This window comes from Ruditapes philippinarum, unplaced genomic scaffold (assembly GCF_026571515.1).
Source record: "Ruditapes philippinarum isolate M1 unplaced genomic scaffold, ASM2657151v2 ctg168_1_1_1_1, whole genome shotgun sequence".
NCBI classification, from domain to species: domain Eukaryota; kingdom Metazoa; phylum Mollusca; class Bivalvia; order Venerida; family Veneridae; genus Ruditapes; species Ruditapes philippinarum.
Window position 1 is genome coordinate 194331 of NW_026854841.1, and position 24739 is coordinate 219069.

The window sequence follows — 24739 nt, forward strand, 5'->3', positions numbered from 1 at the left end:
AAAACAAACAAGGAATTTATGGCATGTCTTTTTAAATCTTCCACTTAAACGGAAAATCTTGTGAATTCATCAAAAGCCCAAGTTAGACTTATTCCGCTTCCGTACCCTTATCTTACTTGGCAATATACGAGTATATATTTTATTTTGGGCATTGTTGGCACTGCCAAGCGATGTTAATTAACTCCTCGTGCTATTACTGATATTTGGTTCTTTATAAGATATAAATCAGATTTAAGCAAGCAATAAACACGCATTAGTGACACGAAGGCCACTTCAGAAAGGAAATCTCAAATTGATATTGATTGATCAAATAACCTTGCCGACTGCTTAAATCAACGTCTTACTAAAATATCTACTATTCCACGATAATATAAAATTCGGTAACGATTGCCATATACATGATGATTTATCAGAATCTCATCCGTTTTATACCTATAAATTCCATGTTCATTAACAACTTGAAGTTCTGATAATCAAACACAGGGACATATATAATTTTAAAGTATCTTTTTTCAAAGTATACAGCTAAATGCTCATTACCTACTATGATTAATGGTGTTTCAAGGGTAAAACGAAAAAGGAGTGTCCGGACAGACAAATGTATATACAATGTAATGTAATTCAATCAAAATAAGTCTTATATTGACTAATTCCTTATCGTGGGATGTTTGCAGTCCTGAACATTTTTAACAGCTTTTACATGGAAATATCTGAAAACTGACATATTTGCAATTGCTTATCTGACAGAAAAATATCTATCATACTAGTTTTCATTTGTTTAACTTACTTTTTTTCTGCAGTTGATGAATAACACGAATTAATGTATATGCTGTGCAATATTGTTACGTTTTTCTCTTTTTGGCAAAAAGAGTCACTCATAACAATATATTTATTCATTTTTCCGCTCCAATAAATGTGAACTTCGTAAATCAAACCATAATGAAACACACATACACAGACATAAGGTTACCCTTTACTAATTCTTTACAAATTTGTTTTCTTTTTATCAACATTTTCCACAGTGTTCTAATTACATAATCATTATTAACCACTTGCCATATACAATGAATGAAAAATTTGCCAATGAAAATCGAAAATCTCATTTTAAGAGAACAAAGACAGATATAATACTGATAGCAGAGTTATCACATATTGCATATACAACAGAAATTTATATAAAGTTATCGAATCAAAATTTTTTCCTAAACTGACTAATTCTCTTGCCATGCTTTTTCAGTCTTCAACATTTGTTTTATAATGGAACTATCAGATAAACTGACCTAATTTCTATTTCTTATCTGGCGAAGAAATTACATCTTATTTCTACTTATAAAAATGACTTGCTATAAGACTCAAAAACAAGGTTTATAAAATAGTTGTTAATTTATTTATAGCTCTTCTAGATGCTGAAGTAGGCATCTTTCTTCGATAACATTAGATACATGTCAGTCTTTCGGGAACATCATAAAAACACATGTTTCGATTTTTCTTGGCGTCTCCTTTCTATTACTTTTCCCGAGATAGTATTCAATTTCGTATGGAATATAATGACCGCCTTGCACTCTTTGTCTGGTTTGGTGGTTTTCATGTAAAGAAAGTGCTATATAGTATTAATGTTTTATTGACGTAAATCGTAAAAATATTGACATTTATATCTGTACTTAATATTAATCAGAAACAAAGAATCCATAAAGACAAGCAAACACGATTTTATTGACAACTTTCAAATTAATCAAATGCAATTTGGAATTCGAATTATCCATGTTTAAAATACAAATATGAAGTCATTATTTTGTTCTGACCGGCGTGATTTTCAATGCAGTACAGATAGACGTCCAGTCTTCTTGTGTTACTCTAATATATGTCGTGTAACAAGCGTGTTGTGTTGTAAAAGAAGTTCTAACAACAACATCACGTCAGCTACGACACAAATTGTTTTTGTCGTTAATCATCTTTTAACAATATTATTGAATTATTGACCAAATTATTTCACATCCATGATAGTTATGGTCAAATAAAATGATTTCTTGAATTCTAATAAACTTACACAGTTCAAAAATATAATTTTTAACAGAAAACTCAACTTTCAAATTGTATGACCTCCGTTATATCTCTATAATTCAAAGGTTGAACATAATCTTACATTCGGTAATAATCTATATAATTCAAATGAGCCATGTAATCAAATTTTTCCCATTGTTAATTGATTTAAATGTGTGCAAGACACACTCGATCAAAGTAACTTATGTCTAACTAATATAGTTAGTTTTATCATTGTGTATATAGCATTAACATTTTCCAAAACACAAAATTTCCATGCACAGGACACCGTATATTTTATTAGACTACGTAAAGGGTATTTGCAATTTTCAGAAAAAACACTAATACTTTCCTTTATTTCTAGCTTAAACTGTACTCACCAGTTCTATCCTTCATGACGTATTTATATGCCAAATATTTAATAGGGACACGTCTGGATAGTAATGAAAATAAAGTACAAATGACTCTTTTTAACAGACAGAACATGAGTGCAACATACATAATGACTCTGTCACAATTATCAGCTGATTCAAGTAAGCATTATGAATATAAAAGTACCAAGAAAGAACCGAATTGAATCATTAGTTATTATTAAACGACAAGAAATTAGTCTACTTAATGACTGTATTATAGATGTTTTATATGAATGATTATTGCAGTATAATGTACTATAAATTTAACAAACCCGGTACGAGCTAATTTATGTTTCACTTTAACCCCAAATATTTAAAAAAAAGGTCCCCCCCCCTTTGGGGGGGTTTTCCCCTTTTGTTTTCCCCTTTTTTTTTAAAAAAGCCCCCGGAAATAGCTTTTAACAATATTTTTTTTCCTGGCTGATCTGAACAGAAAAATTTTTCTAAGGAAGTAACCAAAAGCTTGCTTATTAATCTGTACAAATATAATTTCGTGCCTGCAAAGTATCTTTTTAAACAAAAAAAATGAAAACAAAAAATGTTCTTTTCTTTCAAAGAAAAAATAAAGTTATAATGGCTTGACACATTAACTTAACTTGGCCAGTTTTAACCGTTAACTTGAAATTTCATTTTTTTCATTGAACCATGTGGACCCCAGTGACTTTAAAGTAACGTAAAGAATGTTTCACTTTATACGTTTTACATGTTATTTTACTTTTACATATGGAATATGTTTCCATGACACCACTTACAAAACGTTTATTGTATTTCAAGTATATCTGTCTTTTCCTTCTTTTTTGTAAGGAAGCAATAAAGAAATTGCATTGTAAAATATATTGATTATATTCCAAGGGTCTTATTGTTTTGATATTGATGCCATTCATTCATTTAATGTATATATACAATTATCCAAATTGAATCTATGTACAAATAGTTGGGCGTCCCTTGCATAGTCGTTGACTTCAAACCACTTGCCCCCACTAATGTTAGTTCGAGTCCCGCCAGGTGAGGTAATTATGAATCTTTCATATAAGGAAGACTTCCAGCCAGCACACGGAACTTCGGCGTTTCTACTACCCGCGCGTGCCTGAAATAATGCACGCGGGGTACCTAAGGACTTCCAACATCTGTTAAGCAGGACAGTGTTGGTGCGACGTAAACACCCAAAAAACGAAAACGAAAAATGAAAATATTGCATTATTGCAATTTATCTTTCAATTGTTTGATTTATGCTTACTGCGGAAAATTCAATTTTTTCCCAGTTTAGGATTTTCCGGTATTTAAATGAGGACAAATACTCGGCCACGGTCTCCTACTATCAAAGCGTTGTAAACGATAAGATTTTCTTGTTTATAAGTGCAATCTTTGTAACCTCCAATGTAGAGTAAAATATGCACCATCTGTTTATAATGTACAGGTTGAATAATTTACATTTAACGTTCAAACTATTCAATAGGTACAAAATAATTTTGAAGTTATTGTAACCTTCGATCCGTTATGGAAAACATATGGCGCATTCTAATTTGAATTTTATTAAATTAATTTACTAGAACATCAAGGACAAAATAATGCTTGTAATTAAAAGTTTAATGATACGTAAACTGTTCTCATTTGTGTTTCTTACTATCTTTATTTCCATTTTTTAGCTTCTTTTATTCTTAATTATTTTCGAAGAAACCCATGTTTCCTCATAACATGCACTAAATATAAAATTATGTTTTTTTTCAATCTTTGCTCAACTGTTCTTACGCTATGGAATGATTGAGTGTATTCGTATTCGGAAAGACACAGAACAAAATTAGCCATTATGGGCATTATAATCAAATTATAATAATTGATTTATCATATTTCTTTGTTGTTATTCTTAAAGTACTAGCTGAACCGCATATGCATGCTGAATTTACAAACTAATTTAGAATACGACAACAGCAGTGATTAATATGTTCATCAATCTTTTTCACAATTATTCATTAACAGAATGATTTTCTTACTTAAGTTTATCACAACCAATCAAACTGTAATAGTGTAAGTTTCCAAGTTATAATTTTTAACAAATGAATTCATGCTCACACTGCAGCAACCATTTAACTTTTTATCCATGTAAATGTCAATTTAGAACAAACTAGCCAAAATAATAAAGAATTTTCGTTATGACAGATTGAAACATTTGATGAACAATTCACAATTAAAATGATATTATTTTAAGAAAGACAGGTACAGAAAAAACTGACAATCTAAAAATTGATACAATTCCTTTTAAATCTGTCTTACATCAGATATATATATTTCATCGTATGCCTTTAAATGTATTGGATATATCGTAACTTCATCAACACAATTTTGCTCTTAGATATGAGAAAAAATGTCGACTTAATACATTTCACTGTTGTTATATCTGAGCAACAGTTATTACACGACTCCTTAATGTACATTTTAAAATTCATCTTCTGGCAGTGACCACATCACTCTGGTCATTAAATCAGATAAAAGAGTACAAAACATTATAAAGAAAGTTGAATTCAGTTTGCAGAATGTAAGATGATACGATGTGAAATGTTAAAACAACAAAAGATGCGGGCACAAAAGGCGTCAAAATAGTCGATAAAGATGATCGTTAAGTGCCAAGAATAACTTGTTAATGGCGATTTTATTGTTATTGCCGCATTTGGTCTGGAGTTCATATTTTTATAAATTATCTTGGTTTCACTCCAAACAATGAGTACTTGGTAACTAAAACTGCAATATAAAAGCACCGACACAGACGTGATATTAGTTTTAACAATTCTTTGCAATTATATATATATTTATGAACATTTTCCTCAGGGTTCTCGCCAGATCCTTTGTCAATATAAGATTATAATTATGAGCCACTAATACAAAGAATAAGAATAATGCCACCTGAAATCGATAACCTCATTCCGATAGGATATAGATGAAAAGTCGCACTTTGAAACGAAATGACTTTTGGCGTTTTCACACATCTGCCGAAGTCTACTGTTTGTCACTTTAGCCAAGAGCGTAAAGCATGGTAAACGTGTTACAACAATATGTGAGTATATGTTGGTGGTATTGTATTGTACATAGTCTTCAATGACACATTTTTACATAACAAAAGGAAGTAAAAGAAGAAGCATTACTCTACTTTGTTTCTGACCAAGTAATCTCCTTTTCACAATGTAGTAAGTGAAGCGAATTCGTTGTATTGTGATTCATTCCTCGCCGTCTGGAACAAATAACTTAAAATAAGCTTTTTTTGTAATCTGAGGTAAAGTGATGAAACATAACAAGCAAAATAGCCCTTAAAGTAAATGGTATCGTTTTGGGATATAATAGTGTTTATAATAATAATAAATATTTTCATTGCAAATGGGAGATGGTTTAATGCATCTAGTTATGGGTATTTTACTTTACTTTTTGCATTTCATGTATATAGGGGAATATGGTAGAAGTGTAACTGATTAAGTAGTTGTAACTTATGACACTTTTATGTAATTTTGCTTTGATTAATCCTTCCCACGGAAGGCCTTCTTCCGGATTTTTATACTTCACAACAGGACATGTCAAGTGCTCTGTGGCAACTGTAAAATGTTGCCCGTACTTCAATACAGTGCTGGTATATTTTTCTGTTCCTTCGGGATCATTGATTCCAGCATTTTCTAAATAAAGATAAACCTTTAAAAAAGTTCTATTGGTAGAGCAGATAGCAAAGTCCCTGACTTTTTTCTTTTTTATTCAGTTCAAAAGTATTACCTATTTTATATATCTTTATCAAACATTTTAAGACAAAATATAATTAAATACTATTTCAAAGACATAACTGATGTACATGTTCATGAAATTGTAAAATGGGACAAGCAGATTTTCGGGAAGGATATTCTTAAGAAGATATTTATTGCTTTTGTTTTATAATTTATTGGTAGTAACAGTAAAAATATCATGGTATAATGTACGTTACTTTTATTGATTTTATGAAAGATTTTGTATGCTAAATAGAGAAAAGCTAGGTACAGTAAAATAGGGTTGAAGAAAAATTATATAGGGCAATAAAATGTAGTCCATTTATCATTTTTCAAGATATTAGTATTTTAAAAGGAGGTATATTTTTTGATAAAAAGAAATGGTATCATGAAGGTAAATTATTGGAAACAGTTTCACAATTTTCAGATGATCGTGAAACAATGTTAAGACAAATGTCCATAAAAAATAACATATAAACAAACTGTTTACATGTAATTAAACTCACCTGTTCAAATATTACAATAAACACATGCACTTTTTAATATAGCTGATACAGAGACAGTTCCAATATTTTGTTATGGATCTGAACTTGGGGATCACATTGAACAAAAAGTGTAAAAATACTGTTCAGAATTATGTTTTTAAAGATACATGTGTGTCAAACAATCAACTGCAAATGTAACAGGTTTCGGTTATTATGGCCGTTTTCTACTAGTATATCGGATTAAGATATTAAGTTAACCGAGGTGCATCACTGTAAAATATAATAGACAAGATCAACAAGGAAAGGCGGCGTTCACTGAAGCTAGTATCAAGATTTCTGTTCAAACATAAATTTAAACAGAAAAAACAGAACAGAAATCTTATTTCGTAACGTATACAATACAGTATCTTGTTACATTACACATATCAAATATTATAAATAGATAAACACATGATATAATTCAAAGATTTACAGTATATTAGAGAATTAACTTAAATTGATGCAGAAAAAAGTGTATAAAATAAATGTATATCACAATAATCTCATTTTAATATCAGAATAATCTCATATTAATATAAACATTACTAGCGAAATCTAAACGTTTACAATATCTATGAAAATAATAACAACATTTTAACATTACATTAATGTATAACCTAAGCTTATCAACATATGTTTTCTTTTACTATTTGCAAAATAAATAAATTTACATAAATTTAATAATATAGACTTTTCACATGACTGAAGTAATTCTATGAATTTAAACATGCTAGGTTTTTTATAATAATATCTTTTAATGAATATAGTGCGTATTTCCTGGGAAAAATTACAAACAAGTATAAAATGAAATTCGTCTTCAATATCTTGTCTATTACAAAGTTGACATATGCGCTCATGTCTTTCAAGCCTGTTTTTACCATATGTACCCGATCCTGTTCTTAAATTTTGCGCAAAAATTCTGAGATGGGTTAATTTTTGTCTTGATTTCATACACTTAATTTTATCTTAATAGCATTCCAAAGAAAAATTATCCTTGATATGTCTATACAATGTATTTAAAACGTTATTATTAACAATATCTGAAAACCATTTTTGTTTAAAAACATCAATGACTCTTTGTTTAAAAATATTAACAAATTCTTTTGGATTATAAAGTTCAGGACAATTCCACACCTCAGAAAAACCAAATTTATATCAAATTCCTTTTACTTTATATGCCAAGTATTTTACGCCTTTTTTACATTGATTTAATGTATTTATATACATACATACATACATACATACATACATTTAACAATGATATTTTTTGAATGTATCACTTTAAACCAATGTTTTATTATGTGAACATATCTATTAACATAAAATGGGTATCTTCCTAGCACACCATACATTGCTGCATTATAAGAGCTTATTTTCACACCAAAAATTTACTTCAAGTGTAATCTCTCTATATCTTTAGATTTTGTAAATCCTCAGACTGGACAAGCATAATTTATGATAGAGCCGACAAAAGCATCAAATAATTGTAAGGAAACAGAAGGGGATATTTCATTTTGTTTGTTTTGGGTTTTACGTCACATCAACACAGTATAGGTCATATCGCGACGTTCCAGCTTTACTGTCGGAGGAAGACCTCAGGTGTCCTTCCGTGCATTATTTCAGGCACGAACGGGTATCTGAGTAGAACCACCGACGTTCCGTAAGCAAGCTGGATAGCTTCCTCACATGAAAGAATCAAAGTTCCTGTCGGGATTCGAACCCCCAGAGGTGAGGGGCAAGTGGTTTGAAAACAACGACCTTAACCACTCGGCCACGGACGCCCCAGGATTATTCATACTTGTTAATATTACATATACTTGTACAATATTTCTCTACATGTATTTGTACATCAACATGTTTATGTTGTTTTGGTTCAGAGGACTTGTTACTAAACATTTTGTCATTGTAAATATTATATTATTTATGTGGCAATGGTAAGTATGAAATAAACATGACTAGTATGCATAGGCAAGAGGTGTATCAACAGTTACTATCAAGAATATTCTATTAAACCAATTTCGAGATAATTAAATCTAAAATACTACAGTACCATACTGTTTTACATACATTCGGAAAAAAAGAAATGTTCAGTTGTGTTCAACAAATGTTGGGCAATATTATGTAAGGTGGCTGGGCGGGCGGTTTTTTCATTTCTCAAATATTCAATACTAGTTAGACAATAACTGATATCGTCTGCTCATGTGCATGTTCTCAGTTATATAAATTCACAATATTGCAAAATTTACATTAAATAAAAACAATCAAGAGTTGATTTACGTTTAAACTCTTTGAAATTATTTTAAAATGTCTACAACAACACATATATTAGTTTGTTACGTATGTTATGTAAAATAATTAATTGAAAAATGTAAAATGAATGTATTATGTAAAAATGAAAATGTAAAAAAACGAAAACGGGCCTTAAACGTGGTTCCAAAAAAAAAGTTGATTTAAAACATCGCTCGGCACAATCACTATCTTTAGAGAAAATCTTACAAAATACAGGAAAACAACCAAAGAATTTATGGCGTGTCTTATTTAAATCTTCCACTAAAACAGACAATCTTGTGAATTCATCAAAAGCCCAAGTTAGACTTATTCCGCTTCCGTACCCTTATCTGACTTGGCAATATACGAGTATATATTTTATTGTGAGCATTGTTGGCACTGCCAAGCGATGTTAATTAACGCCTCGTGCTATTACTGATATTTAGTTCTTTATAAGATATAAATCAGATTTAAGCAAGCAATAAACACGCATTAGTGACACGAAGGCCACTTGAGGAAGGAAATCTCAAATTGATATTGATTGATCAAATAATCATGCTGACTGCTTAAATCAACGTCTTAATAAAATATCTACTCTTCCACGAGTATATAAAATTCGGTTACGATTGCCCTATACATAATAATTTATTGGTAGCGAAGTAATCAAAAATCGCACAAACCAACAAATTTATATAAAGTAATTAAATAAAAAACTTTCCCAAACTAACTTTTTTCAGTGATTTTTCAGTGTTCAACATTTGCTTGGTAATGGAAATATCAGACAACATTTGCTTGATAATGGAAATATCAGAGAAACTGACCTTATTTCAATTTCAAATCTTGCGAAGAAGATATATCTTATTTTTAATAATAAAAAGTACTTGCTATGAGAATCAAAAAACAAGGTTTATAAAAGTATTTATTAATCTATTTATATTTCTACTAGATGCTGAAGTAGGCATCTTTCTTCGATAACATTAGATACATGTCAGACTTTCGGGAAGATCACAAAAACACATGTTTCGATTTTTCTTGGCGTCGTCTTTCTTTTACTTTCCCGAGATAGTATTCAATTTCGTATGGAATATAATGACCGTCTTGCACACTTAGTATGGTTTTGATGGATTTAACATACTGCTATGATAGCAGTAAAGAAAGTGTTATATAGTATTTATGTTATATTGACATAAATCGTAAATATATTGACTTTTATATCTGTACTTAATATTAATCAGAAACAAAGAATCCATAAAGACAAGCAAACACGATTTAAGTGACAACTATCAAATTAATCAAATGCAATTTGAAATTCGAATTATCCATGTTTAAATTACAAATATGAAGTCATTATTTTGTTCAGCCCGTCGTGATTTTCAATATAGTACAGAAAGACGTCCAGTCTTTTTGTGTTAGTCCAATACATGTGGTGTTGCAACGCAATATATGTCGTGTAACGAGCGTGAAGCATTGTAAAAGAAGATTGTTTTAACAACATCACGGCAAAGACAACACACATTGTTTTGTCGTTTATCATCTTATATCAATATTATTGATTTATTGAGCTACATATTTCACAACCATGATAGTTACGGTCAAATGAAATATATCTTGAATTGGAATAAAATTTCACAATTCAAAAAAAAAATTCAAAACAGAAAACTCAGCTTTGTATGAGTCCTCCGGTATAAAGCTTTTTTCTTCCCTATGATTCAAAGGTTGAACATTCGATTATAATTTATATAATTCAAATAAGCCATGGAATCAATTTTTTCCCATTGTTAATTGATTTTAATGTGTGTAAGACACCCACGATCAAATTTTCAGAAACACACTAATACTTTACTTTATTTAGCTTAAACTGTACTTCATGAAATATTATATGCAAACTTTTTAATAGGGACACGTCTTGAGAGTAATGAAAACTATGTACAAATGACTCTGTTTTATTATAATAAAAGTTATGAAACATTTTTTATTTCTTCTAGACTAGTTTTAAAGAAATTGTTTTACTTAAAAAGGCATCATCGAATCATTTTCAAGAAAGAACCGATTTGAATCTTTACTTATTATGAAACGACAATAAGTTAGTCCACTTAATGACTATATAAGTGATGTGTTATATGAATGTTTATTGCAGTATAATGTACTATATTAATCAAACCCGTACGAGCTATTTATGTTCACGTTACACCAATCACTATAAAAGTCTTCGTTTGGTCTTTGATTAATTTTCTTCAAGACCGAAATAGCTTTTAATCAGATTTTTTTTCTGGCTGATCTGTAGAGAAAAAGTCTATAGGAAAGTAACCAGAAGCTTATTATATTGTACAATTAAGCAAAAAATGTTTTTTTTCTTTCAAAAAAAAAAAGTAATAATGGCTTGACACATTAATTTAACTTCGACAGTTTTAGCCGTTTACTTGAAATTTTATTTTCTTCAATTAATTATCTGGAGGCCAGTGACTTTAAAGTAACGTAAAGCATGTTTAGCTTTGTACGCCATACATGTTCTTTTACTTTATTTATGGAATATTTTCCCATGACATCACCACTTACAAAAAGTTTATTGTATTTCAAGTATAACTGTCTTTTCTTTCTCTTTTGTCGTAAGGGAAGCAATGAAGGAATAGTTTTAAAAAATATATTGATTATATTTTAAAGCTCTTATTGTTTTGATACTGATGCCATTCATACATCTAATATTTTACATACAATAATCCAAATTGAATCTATGTGCAAATAGTTGGGCGTCCCTTGCAAAGTCGTTGACTTCAAATCACTTGCCCCCACTGATGTTAGTTCGAGTCCCGCCAGGTGAGGTAATTATGAATCTTTCATATAAGGAAGACTTCCAGCCAGAACACGGAACTTCGGTGTTTCTACTACCCGCGCGTGCCTGAAATAATGCACGCGGGGTACCTAAGGACTTCCAACATCTGTTAAACAGGACAGTGTTGGTGCGACGTAAACACCCAAAAAAACGAAAACGAAATATGAAAATATTGTATTATTACAATTTATCTTTCAATTGTTTGATTTATGCTTACTGCAGAAAATCCAATTTTTTCCCAGTTTAGGAATTTCCGGTATTTAAATGAGGACAAATATTCAGTAACGGTCTCCTACTATGCTTTTTCAAGGATTAGCTTTTCTTGTTTATAAGTGCAATCTTTATAACCGCCAATGTAGAGTAAAATATGCAACATATGTTTATAATGTACAGGTTGAATAATTTACGTATAACGTTCAAACTATTATTCAATAGGTACAAAATAATTTGTCAGTAATTGTAACCTTTGATTCGTTATGGAAAACATATGGTGCATTTTATTCTCGACTTTAATATAATTTCTAGTACAAAAACAGCAATTTCAAGGACAAAATAATGTTTGTAATTAAAAGTTTAATGATACATAAACTGTTCTCATTTGTGTTTCTTCTTTTTTTAGTTTTTTTTTATTATGAATTATTTTGGATGAAATCCATGTTTCCTCAAAATATGCATTTTCAAAAACATTCATGTTTTTACACACTTCGCGTTATGGAATAAATGAGTGTATTCTGAAAGACAAAGAACAAAAGAAGCAATTATTGGCATAATTTGTCAAATTATGATAATTGATTTATTCATCAATCATTTTTTTACAATCATTCATAAGAGACTGATTTTGTTACTAAGTCACTATGTGTATACTTACTTTATCACAATCAAACAAACTGTAATTGTGTAAGTTCCCAAAGGCTACAATTATTAAAAATTTAATTCATGCTCACACTGCAGCAACCATATAACTTTGTATCCATATTAATGTCAGTTTAGAACATATTTCTTACATTAAAAACAAGGCTTGGTGACGTATAAATGTTATGAGACGTCTTAAGTATTTGCTTGATCGTAGATCATTGGAGGTTATATATTTTGCTTTTATTCGACCAGTTTTAGAATATTCTTATGTAGTTTGGGACAACTGTTCAAACTCTGAAAAGGAAGAACTCGAAAAGATACAGCATGATGCTGCAAGAATTGTAAGTGGATGCACTAAACTTGTTTCCATATCGGAGCTCTATCACGAAATATGCTGGGAAAGTCTTGCTGAGCGCAGTCGTAAACATAAATTAATTTTATTCTTTAAGATGGTAAATGGGATTTCTCCTGAATATCTGTGTAATCTTGTTCCTAAATCAGTAGGTGAAACAAGTCAGTATAATCTTCGTAACTCAACAAATCTCCAAATTATACCTACAAGAACTTCTCTATACGCTAATTCTTTTGTTCCTTCAACATTAAAAGAATGGAATAAGTTACCACTCAATGTAAGAAATGCAAACTCATTAAACAACTTTAAGTCTCTCCTAAATCAGGGAAGTAGCAAAAGCAATTCTTTATTCTATTACGGTGACAGGAAATATCAAATACTTCACACGCGACTCCGGAGAAATTGCAGCTCTCTCAATCAACATTTATTTTTAAAGAATATTGTTCAATCGCCCCTTTGTCAGTGTGGTGAAATTGAGTCAACCTACCACTATTTTTATGAATGTCAAAGATTTGATAACATAAGACGTATTCTGTTTAATACAGTATCAAATATTATAGCTCCTTCATTAGAGATCATCTTGTTCGGAACGGAATCCAAATCAATTGAAGCAAATGGAATTATATTTTCTGCAGTTCATAAATATATCAAACTAAGTAAGAGGTTCGAAACATGATTTATTGAAACATCTTGTACTCATTATCACAAACGGTTTTTTTACCATTAAATTTGTATTCTCCAGAACCAGACAAAGCAAGTCAGTTCTTAATGTGCTAGGGTAACGTTATAATTACAGCTAATTCCCCCAATTTATTATATATGTCTGAATATGTATGTATCCTTAAGGTTTTTTTCTCTAACATATGTATATCTAATATATGTATATGAATTCATACACTTTGTCTCAGTAGATTGATGCCATCACTTTGTTGTAAATTCAAAATAGAGTCGGAGAATAACTATATAAGATTTTATATTTTTCGTTCTAATCCATTTCATCATTGAATATATTGAATGATTGTATATTATGTACTGTGTATGATTATGAATAAAATATGTTAAACTAATTTAGAACTTAGTAGTCAAAATAATAAAGAGTTTTCCCTTTGACAGATTGGAACATTTGAAAAATTCATAGTCAAAATAATATTATTTCAAGTAAGACAGATACAAAAGATTTGTCAGGAAAAAAGTGATAATCTTAAAATTGATACAATTGCTTTTAAAACTTACATCAGATATATATTTTTCAACGTATGTCTTTAAATGTATTTGATACATCGTAACTTCATTAACACTATTTTGTTCTCATATATGAGATAAATGTCGACATAATACTCTGAGCAACAGTTATTATACCACTCCTTAATGTACATTTTTAACTTAATCTTCTGGCACTGACCGGATCACTCTGGTCATTAAATCAGATAAAAGAGTACAAAACATTATAAAGAAAGTTGAATTCAGTTCGCAGAATGTAAGATGATACGATGTGAAATGTTAATACAACAAAAGATGCGGGCACACAAGGCGTCAAAAAAGTCGATAAAGATGATCGTTAAGTGCCAAGAATAACTTGTTAATGGCGATTTTATTGTTATTGTTGCGATAACTCTAGCGTAATGATTATGTTTGCTTGGTAATTTTGCTACCGTGCGCTTGCTGAAAAACGTGCAAATATATTAAAGTGAAAAAGATTATCTTATCTTGTATCCTGTTTACTCCATATCAATTTAATGTTCAAGGTACATACCAACAATCAAGTAACATGTCATCACTTAGACGCTAATGCAATGTATATTTCCAAGAAAATAGTGTAGTATTGTTCATGTATATTAGAACAAACACGTATAACAGCCAAAACGTTTCTTTGTTTGTTTTGTAATCGTCTTTTATACGATATATTCTCTCCTCCGAAATTTGTAAATGCCATCCCTCAGGCGTCTCTATAGTTTTCAATAGTTTAATAGGTTCCTATGCACACCGTGTGTAGACAACATGAGGTTTACTAGATAATGTATGTTTTGTTTTTTATGGTTCTCATACAAAGGTATGTATAAGGTATAATATTCCTAATGCAGAACTTGTTTCTGAAGTGTAGTCATTTACAGTAAGGTAAATCAAGACTTTGATCAAACAACATTTGGAGCAAAACTTATATTTCCATTATTTTTTTCGGCATTTTTACCTTGAGTTTTGTTTTCCAATTAAAATTTTGAAAAAAAAAAATCTTTAATGAAGAAATATGTGCAGATTTAACTTTTTAGTATGAATTGCGTGAAAAACATGGTTTGCAGCTAAAAATGAATTAACTTACAAATTCAGGCGATCAGTCACCTTTATTTCTTGCACAAATGTTCTAAATAATCATATAGAAGATAAAGATTGTGATGGTCAATTGAAAGATGACAAAATCTGACTGGCTTCCTTAACCCTTCCTTTTTAAGTTTTGTTTGTTGTTAGTTCAACAGTTTTTCTCATGGTTCATTTACCTCTGTGTCACTCCTAACGATTTAAGCAGCTTTTCGTTTCCAAATAGTTTTGTATAATTTGTATTACAATGTCTTGTTTTGTAACAAGTCCCGGAAAATATAAATTATAATGTCTTTGCCCCTAAATCTCTAAACAACAACAGTTTATACAATCCAGCATTCAGATAGTGTAGGGAAAGAAGTTTATTGTTGTCCGTTAATTCTGATTCGGAAAAAAATGTTATATTCTGATCTTATTTAATTTTACCCATGAAATATGGTGCTATATCATTTAAATTAATTTCATATTTATGGAAAAAATATGAAAGTATGTGGAGTCAAAACCAAATTATCACTAATTATAATAATATCTTTAGATTAATATGCCGCTTGTTATCATGTTTTGAGAAAATATAATTTTTACATTTCACTTAAACGAATAAACATTCTCTTTTAGTTACAATAATGCAAACGTGTAATTATTGTCAGTCATTAGGAAGTGATATTGACCGAGTCCGTAGTCATATTGCTATCAACAATGTCACTAAGCTTGCGCTAAATCTAGCATTCTATTATCTGAGGATTACTCTTTGCAGCAGTTTTGCTTAATAGGTTCCCGAGAGCTAGCTGTCTGTGACGACTTCCGGTGTTTGGTTCTTGTTCTTGCATATAACAAATTAATGATATTTCGAAAAGAAATTACGAAAACGAATATACTTTCATTTATCATATTTTCCTAACAGAAGCGAATGACTTTACACCTTAATTTATAACTAATATTAAATAACGTCATCCTAAGAAAGCAATTAATTCCTGAAAGGCGCGCGGGAAATCCTTTAACCCTTTTCTTCATATAGACGTGTTTTGACGTCTTTTCACCCCTTCCTTTTTGAGGCCTAAAATAATGTAAAAGATGACCTATTTTGGCAAAAAAATACTTCCTTTCGTTTAAGAATTGGTGTTAAAGAGAGATCTTTTTTTCGGCGCCATCAACTATCAAACAGATACATTTTACATCAAAGGGTTGCTAGAGCGGGATGTGCCCCCTTCTGTTTAGGGGTTCATCTCCAAATGAGTTTAGACTTGAGAGAGGCTAAAAATGGCTCCAGGTCAACCTAAAGGTAACGTTAACCAACGCTGAAAGCCTTTAACTATTTCTCAATCCAATGAGAAGTTGTAACACTTTAAAGACAGTTTTGATGAAAAAATTATCGCAAAATAGTGATTTTTGGCAATTTTGAGATGCCCCCTCGTAGCCATGGTATCAAGAAGAAAAGAAAAAAAAATGGCGTTACAAAGGCTATGGTCCTGTTAACATTTGTTCCAAGTTTGAACAGTATTTAAGCCTTTTTTATAGTTTCATAGCATTTTGAACTTGTAAAAGGAGGCTTTTCAATGAAAACAGCTATTTTTTACAAAATGCTCATGAAGTAATGGGTTAAAGCACACAACTTCTCTTTCATGAGGTGTAAGAGGAAACAACAGCGTTCTGTCAGAATACAACGATGATTTAAAATGGCATTTCGGTCCGCATTTTTATGAACATTTGCACGCTTTAGAAAGGGACATAAATGATGAAAACAGAAAATAACAGAAAAAAAAAGCGTCAGCGCTTGCCGTCCGCTTACCAAAGGCGTGTTTGCATGACAAAAGGAAATCGGCACATTGAAAATTTATTAGATAACCTATTTTTATTTTGGTCATATTTTTAACAGCTCATGATATAACCATGGACCTCGATTTTAAATTAAAAGTTAACGGATGCATTATTCAAGTGTTTTTTGTGCGAATAAGGACTGATTTTGCTTTCTTTTCACCATTTTCCTGCTCGGCGACTTTTTTATTGTAATTTACATGGATTGGAACACTATTTTTCGAAAACAAAATAGAAAGTGAAACTTGCGCACTCGATTTTGATGTGAGATAATGAATGGTGCTTTTAATTCCCCTAGCACTCGTACTGTGTTTCAGTGATTAATATACTCCTTTTACATAATATTGGTTTACATATTTTTTGACAGAAGAAATGAACTTTATGGAAATGACAGGCGTATGCATGTATACTGTATGGCATTATAAATAAATACATCAATAATTAAATTCCTCATTATACTCAGTGTGCAATCTGGAATAAATCAAATCAGACTCCATTTAGAACAGTCTGTCTACAAATATTACAAGGATCAAGTGTTCGACATTTGTCTACACAATGACTTAAATGTATTGCCACTTGAATACGAGTAGACATTTGAATGTCATTTGTTCACATTTACCCTGACAGCTTCTGTTGTATAATGTTTATTTCTATATATATACTGGACATTTTCTTTATTGGTATTTGCATTCATTTGAATAGGTAATGAAAACAGAGGACCTGTATTCGATGGCAGTCATTGGCTGAAATTAAGACTTATTCTTTAAAATGCAAAATACTTGTTTCTCTAAATTGAGAATGAAGTTCATTTATCGCCATTTATGTATTAGCTGTTGTGCAACAGATATATATTGTAGAAAGAATGCATGTATATAACTCTACAAAATTTCAAAATTTGAATTTTTCACATAATGTACTCACCTCTCGTATCAACAAATGTTCTTTCAACTATTCCAGGGAATGGGTTCCCCATAGTCAGTGGTATATGAGGCTCATTGAACGTTTGTTCATCATTTATTGTTATATTATTCTGAGCTGCAAGCTCCCGTATTTTCTCGGCAATAACCTTTGATTTATGAAGCGATCCAAAAATAAGTGTGAATTTTTTCCAGTTGAAATGCAGAAGTAGTGATATAATTGGTTTAGCGACCTGTGTTGCAGGTGGAAATGTTCGAGCAAAGGTAGGAAACTCTGCCTTGTTGGAGACATCATAATCAGCACATTTCTGAAATGAAAGGTAAAAATGGACATTTTTATAAAGTTACAAATAACAAATATATTTTTATATTACAAGACTGATACACGTTCCATCATTTTCAGGTAAATCATCTTTCTTTGTGTGCACATAATAAACGATATACTTTATCCAGAATAATAATTTACTCATTTAATTTTATTACATGTATTCTTCGAAAGTGGTGACATTTCAATTTCAAAAATCACATTTTCGACTCCAAGATATCAAATTTTCAACTACACAAATCAACTTTTTCACAAAATGAAATTCAGCCTCAATAATTAAAAAAAATACTATTTCAACTTTACGATTCCTGATTTCAAGATATCAACTTTGTGAATGAGTAATCAATTTGACCTTTTGAAATTAATGTGCTAAATTAAATCGAGTTTTTATCTTTAACTCACGAAGAAGAATTAATGAAGTAGAAATTCTTTAACTCACGAAGAAGATTTTCTAGAGTAGAAATTGTAAAGTTCAACATCTGAAATTTTGAATTCATTGAGCTAAAACCATAAACTCATAAACTTGAAATAAAGACATCTTGAATTTGAATCGATGAATTTATTTAATAAAAATATTTATCCCATCCGTTCGTAGTATTCCTTTTGAATTCTAAAATTACAAACCGACCCAAAATGTTTTAAATTCTGCTTCATCTGTATGAAATATACCAATATGAACATACTTTTAATATTAGAAGATTATAGAACATCATTATAGTACTCTCTACAGGTACCAAGTATCCGGCAATATCATGGTAACTAACCATGTGTTACATAGCACTTCCTAAAAACATGTCAGAACGGCATGTATATAAATAGTCAACATCGAGAAATAAGGTTGTGAAAGTTTCAACAACGGAATAAAACTACATGTCAGAACGGCATGTATATAAATAGTCAACATCGAGAAATAAGGTTGTGAAAGTTTCAACAACGGAATAAAACTGGCTCGACAATATCAACATCAATCAAATAAATAAATAAATGCATAACATTATATAAAAGAAAAAATAAATTATGAGAATTGCTTCGCAATCGGAAGTTAATTTCACTCTTTACATCATCGGACATACATAATTTGCAATTCTAAAATATAAATTTAGGTTTCATTAATACCCAATTAATATTTTGAAGCTATAACTATAACATATGTTTTTCAACATGTATGAATACACAATGTATATTCCTGATGTCTTCGTTTCGCAATTAATTAAACAAAGTTTACATGAAGTGTCTTGTTATACAGTTTTCTACGTTAAATTCTTTACAGGCCTGACAAAACAGGATTTCGGAAGACACAACTGGTTAGCATACTGTGGATTACAGGGAGACACATTTTCCTGTCATGTCACCGATTATGAGTTTAACCTTTTACGGAATTACTGACCATAGCAGGCATAATGGCGTGCAAGAACCTTCACTAAAACCTGACATCATCTTTCTCACGCAACCATTAATACTTTAAAGGGTAAATGTGGGAAAAAGTAAGCAAAACCAGATTGTTGTATTTAAGAATGATATATCGACAACAAGATTATTGTAGTCTCATTTGCTGAACATTGTTATTATTTGAGTCATTTTACAAATGTTAAAATACATAAAGTTGACTATTTTTAAGTATACACGATAATCCAAAGACTAATCATATTTTGAGACAATGATAAATAAGTTCATTCTTCGTGGTGGAACGCCTCTTTAATCCTTAATCCTAAACTACTTGAATGTAAAGCCAGCAAAAAATTAAGTTCTAAACAAATTTCATCATTTAAATATGTTTAAAATTGTATCAATAATAAAATTGAACGAATGAAAAAAGGATTGAAATTTTGTCAGAAATGCATTCCGTGGTAAGTGAACGTGCTTGATAACACAAAACTGACCAGAATGTTTTAACTATTTTAACAAAAAAAATCTTTATTTAACAAAATTTGAGAAATTTTACAGAATAATTTTTAAATATGAAGACTGTAGCGTTTGATGACGTCATGAAGTAAAGTGCATGTTACGCGGCAAAATCAGTCACAATAACTTGAACTAAAAAAATAAAATAAAAGGAAAAATTATTTCTTTTGAATGTAAGACTAAATTATATTTCACTCACGAACAACAGGTTCTATGTTACACTCGTGGCTACGCCACTCTTAGTAATATTGCATATGTTGCTCGCCCTGTCAAATGTATTTCAATCTGACATGCAAAACTAACAAATATTATCAATCTATTCCTGCAAACTAACATCAATAATTGTTAATCTATTGTTGCAATGCCAAACAGTAATATATAATTGTATGTTTGTAGATCTTAGATGAATGTTTTCTGGCGTGGTAATTAAATTGACAATTCAACATTTGATAAACATGATACGCGCGACATGACGGCAGACATTTATCAAATAACTCGAGGGAGGCAAATTATTGGGTATTAAAGAGCAATATAAGATAATGTTTATTGTAATACCATGCCATAACTCTGCTGGCATATTGAGGTCATCATTGCATAAACTTTGTGATGCTGTAGTGGCGTGTAACGTCAACCTTACATTTTATATACTAGCCTTTGGGTAATATATATTTCGTTGACGTTATTCGTCTATCATTATAAGATAAATATACTTCTAAAGTTGTTTGCTATTATGATTTTAAGCAATAAGTAAACGCTCATATGCCTAATATTTCATTTCAGTTAAAACCTTTTTGTTTGTCAATTTAGAAAATTGTATAACAGACTCTTTTTTTCTACTGCAGGCTATTTGTTTTTTCCTTGACTTTCTGAATCACAATGGGAAGACCTGAGTGGAATCAGCATTTTTAGAAGTCATTTATTACCTGAGAATTCATAAGTTATTCTAAACTTAATAAAATAGAATACTGTATCCAAGGCGGGGATTCTTATAGAACATTCGAAAACGACCCTCTTAAAGTTTTGAATATTATTTGGCCGTTTCGAGAACATACTGTCTGGTGTAAATCTTTTTTCGCGTTCATATTTGCTATATTTATAAAAGTTCGTTCAATTAAATCTCATGGTGCATTACTTGTGTAAGTTTTATTACAGACGAAAGTCAGTTTACTTGTGATTTAAATATATTTATTTTGTCATTACACTTCGCCTTATTAAATAATTTTGTCATTTACATCATGTGACTATTACACTTTCAGTTTCTATAATTTTATCAATATGCAACTACTAGGCAGAAAAAAGGACAAAATATGTCTTGATGTCTTGAAATTTGTTTTGTTTTTGTTAGCTCGACTATACGAAGTATATGGAGAGCTGGCATACTCGCCGCGGCGTCGGCGTCCGCGTCCAGATTTCAGATTAAAGTTTTGGTGCAGTAAAATATTTTTCACCACAACTTTGTCATTTCTTAAGGTATCAACTTCAAACTTCAAATATATGTTCGTTATCATCAACCACATCTTATGTGAGAAGGTTCATAACTATAGCACCAATATTTTCAGATTTATCTCCCCTTGAACTTAGAATTTTCCTTAAAAAATACTACTTTTTACTGTTACATGTGTTTCTTCTTTATTTCTTAAGGGCTAAACCTCATACTTCAAATATATGTACCTTATCATCATCCACATCTTATGTGACAAGGTTCAGAACTCTAGCACCAATATTTTTAGATTTATCACCCCTTGAACTTAGAATTTTCCTTTAAAAATATTATTTTTACTGTTCCTTATTTATTTCTAAAGGGATCAACTTTATACTTCAAATATATGTACCTTATTATCATCTACATCTTATGTGTCAAGGTTTATAACTCTAGCACCAATATTGCAAGAATTATCTCCCCATAAACTTAGATTTTTTTTACTAGAAAAATATTATTTTTTACTTTAACTGTTTTAGTTTTAAAGGTATCTACCTCAAACTTCAAATACTTATTCCTTATCATCAATTTCATTTTATGAGACAATGTTCATAACACTTGAAGCAATATTTACAGATTTATCTCTCTTTGAACTTAGGATTTTCTTTAAGAAATGTTATAACTTCTTTAATTTTTAGGTATCTACTTCAAACTTCAAATATATATTTCTTATCATTACACACATGTTGTGTGACAAGGTTCAACTCTAGCGTGACTATTTCTAGAATTATTCCCTTTGATCTTGGAATTCATGTTAACAAATGTTATTTTTGACTATGAATTAATACATAATTATACATAATTGATTTTTCTTTCATAGTTTTGTCCTCCTTACTGCGTCCAAAGTTATTTCATTAGTCGAGATTCGCTGTCTCCTGTTACAGCTCTTGTTTTGTCTCCTGCTTAAAAGTATGATTATAATAAGGAACCGTTATCTGTAAATTTTCCTATTTTCTCTCAAATTATGATATATGTTATCCATCCTTTTCTGCCCTCTTGCCCAGTTCGGTCCTCGAAACTTCCCTCGCATTGTATTTATTTGTACAGTACTTTTGCTATCAATTTGCGTGACTCACTTTGTATTTCTATAAATGTTTGCCTCACTGTGTAATGTTAACCATGAAAAGAGTGGAAATAAATAATAAAAAAGAAGAAAAAGAAACAACAATAATTTAACTAAGTTAATTCATGCAACGCTATTAATTATATATTTGTCTAGTTCAGTTTAAGATCAGAATATACTTCACCTAGTGAGCACCAAAAGGTATATTTCACGAGTGGCGCAGCAAACAAATTTCCCTTTTTATTATATGCAAAGAAACGTTTAAAGAGACATTTTAACCTAATACTAAAGGAAAAGCTTAAGGGGGAGGGCTGATTCAATTCAAAACAGTGAATATATCAGTGTTATATTTCACTGATATGTTTCTTTAAAGCATGTAATATATTTCCATATATTTAAGATAAGTAAAATTTGCGCAAAAAATGTATAAGAGTTACACAGTAAATATGTCTCAACATTTTCCAACGTCATGTCAATTTAATGAAGTCATTATGATAGGATTAATGATTCTAAAATAGGAACATCTAAGAAGCTTTTTATATTCATATTCATTTTCTCAGCTATGCAAATCCGTAGATTAAATAAATTCTATTTTTAGTTTTATGTCGGACGAAAATGCTTATAGTAGATAATAATCGATAGATATTTCCGCACGCAAATCTGGCATTTGTTATTTGTAAAGATGAAATTCACTGCATGAAGCACATTCCAGAAGAAATCCATTGTTTTGATTAAATATTCACCAAAATAACCTAGTTCCAAGAATATTTTAACAAATTTTACAATGCGGTTAATGAATAATATAATAGATATCTTACTGAAATATCACGCTAATATATAAAAAGAGATTCATAATAAAGTCATACAAATCGTCGTCAGCTTTAACATAAGTATTATACATCAATTTTTCTGGCACGTCAAAAGTAAAATATGTTTTTTCATATTATTAATATATTTACAAAAATAAACTTGGTTCCCAGCATACTCGTATTTTAACAAATTTGAAATGCGGTTAATGAATAATATAATATATAAAACATGTATTTGACAATTGTCCGTCATAGATTTTAAAACGATGTCATGCACATAAAAATCTGGAAACAAAGATAAGTTGTATAATGAATGTGCTGATAATATTGCATATAAAAATTAAATGTAGCTTTATTTGTTACTATTTCATTGTTTTAACCTTACGCAAAATGCACGAATATTATTTGGGTTTAAATGGTGCTAAAAATAGAGAAAATCAGAATCGCTATTGAATGTCACAGGCTCGGTTTGATTGAGCTTGATCATGGACGGTACTGGAAAGTGCAAGTTACCGTCCACGCCCTTCTAGCACAATAATACATGTAAAATAATTTTATAACAAAACAAATATAAACATGTTTCCGCATTTTTTTAAGTAACTTTCGTTTCGAGAAAAGCTGGACATGTAATCCTTGGTGCTTTTTACGAGTAATATGATTACTTGGCCAATATTAAATTTATTGCTAGTACATAAAGCAAATTGTAGGTGAGAAAAACTCTTTGTAGAGACCATGCAGAACATACATTCCTCTTTCAAAATATCTTGGTACACTTAGATGAACATGCTAACTTATATCCTATATTACGAGACACATCACTGACATTTAAGTATATGACAAGGAAAGATACGTATAGTGCATTATATTTCATAAAGAAATCCTTATAAGACTCTACATAAAAAAGTTGTAAACATGTTATGTCTAGACTTCTAGCTGTGCTCAAATTGATTGTGTCTTGTCTTTTGAAGACCAAAATGCTTGATGGCTTTAACCTTAATTATGAAACTGGGTCACTAGAAATAATAAAAATAGATCATCGATTTATAAATTGTAATGAAATCGAATTCGTTCCTTAACGGCACTCCACTGATGTTTTTGA

At 30.3% G+C, this 24739-nt stretch overlaps 1 protein-coding gene across 1 annotated transcript in view; it reads right to left on the minus strand.

Annotated features, from left to right (window-relative positions):
• The window catches only part of LOC132741252 (receptor-type guanylate cyclase Gyc76C-like), a 221317-nt gene that overhangs the window by 87798 nt on the left and 108780 nt on the right, over positions 1–24739 (minus strand). Inside the window, exon 3 of the mRNA XM_060729382.1 lies at positions 18066–18369. Within this exon, the coding sequence (XP_060585365.1) occupies positions 18066–18369 (304 nt within the window). The remainder of the gene's footprint in view (positions 1–18065; positions 18370–24739) is intronic.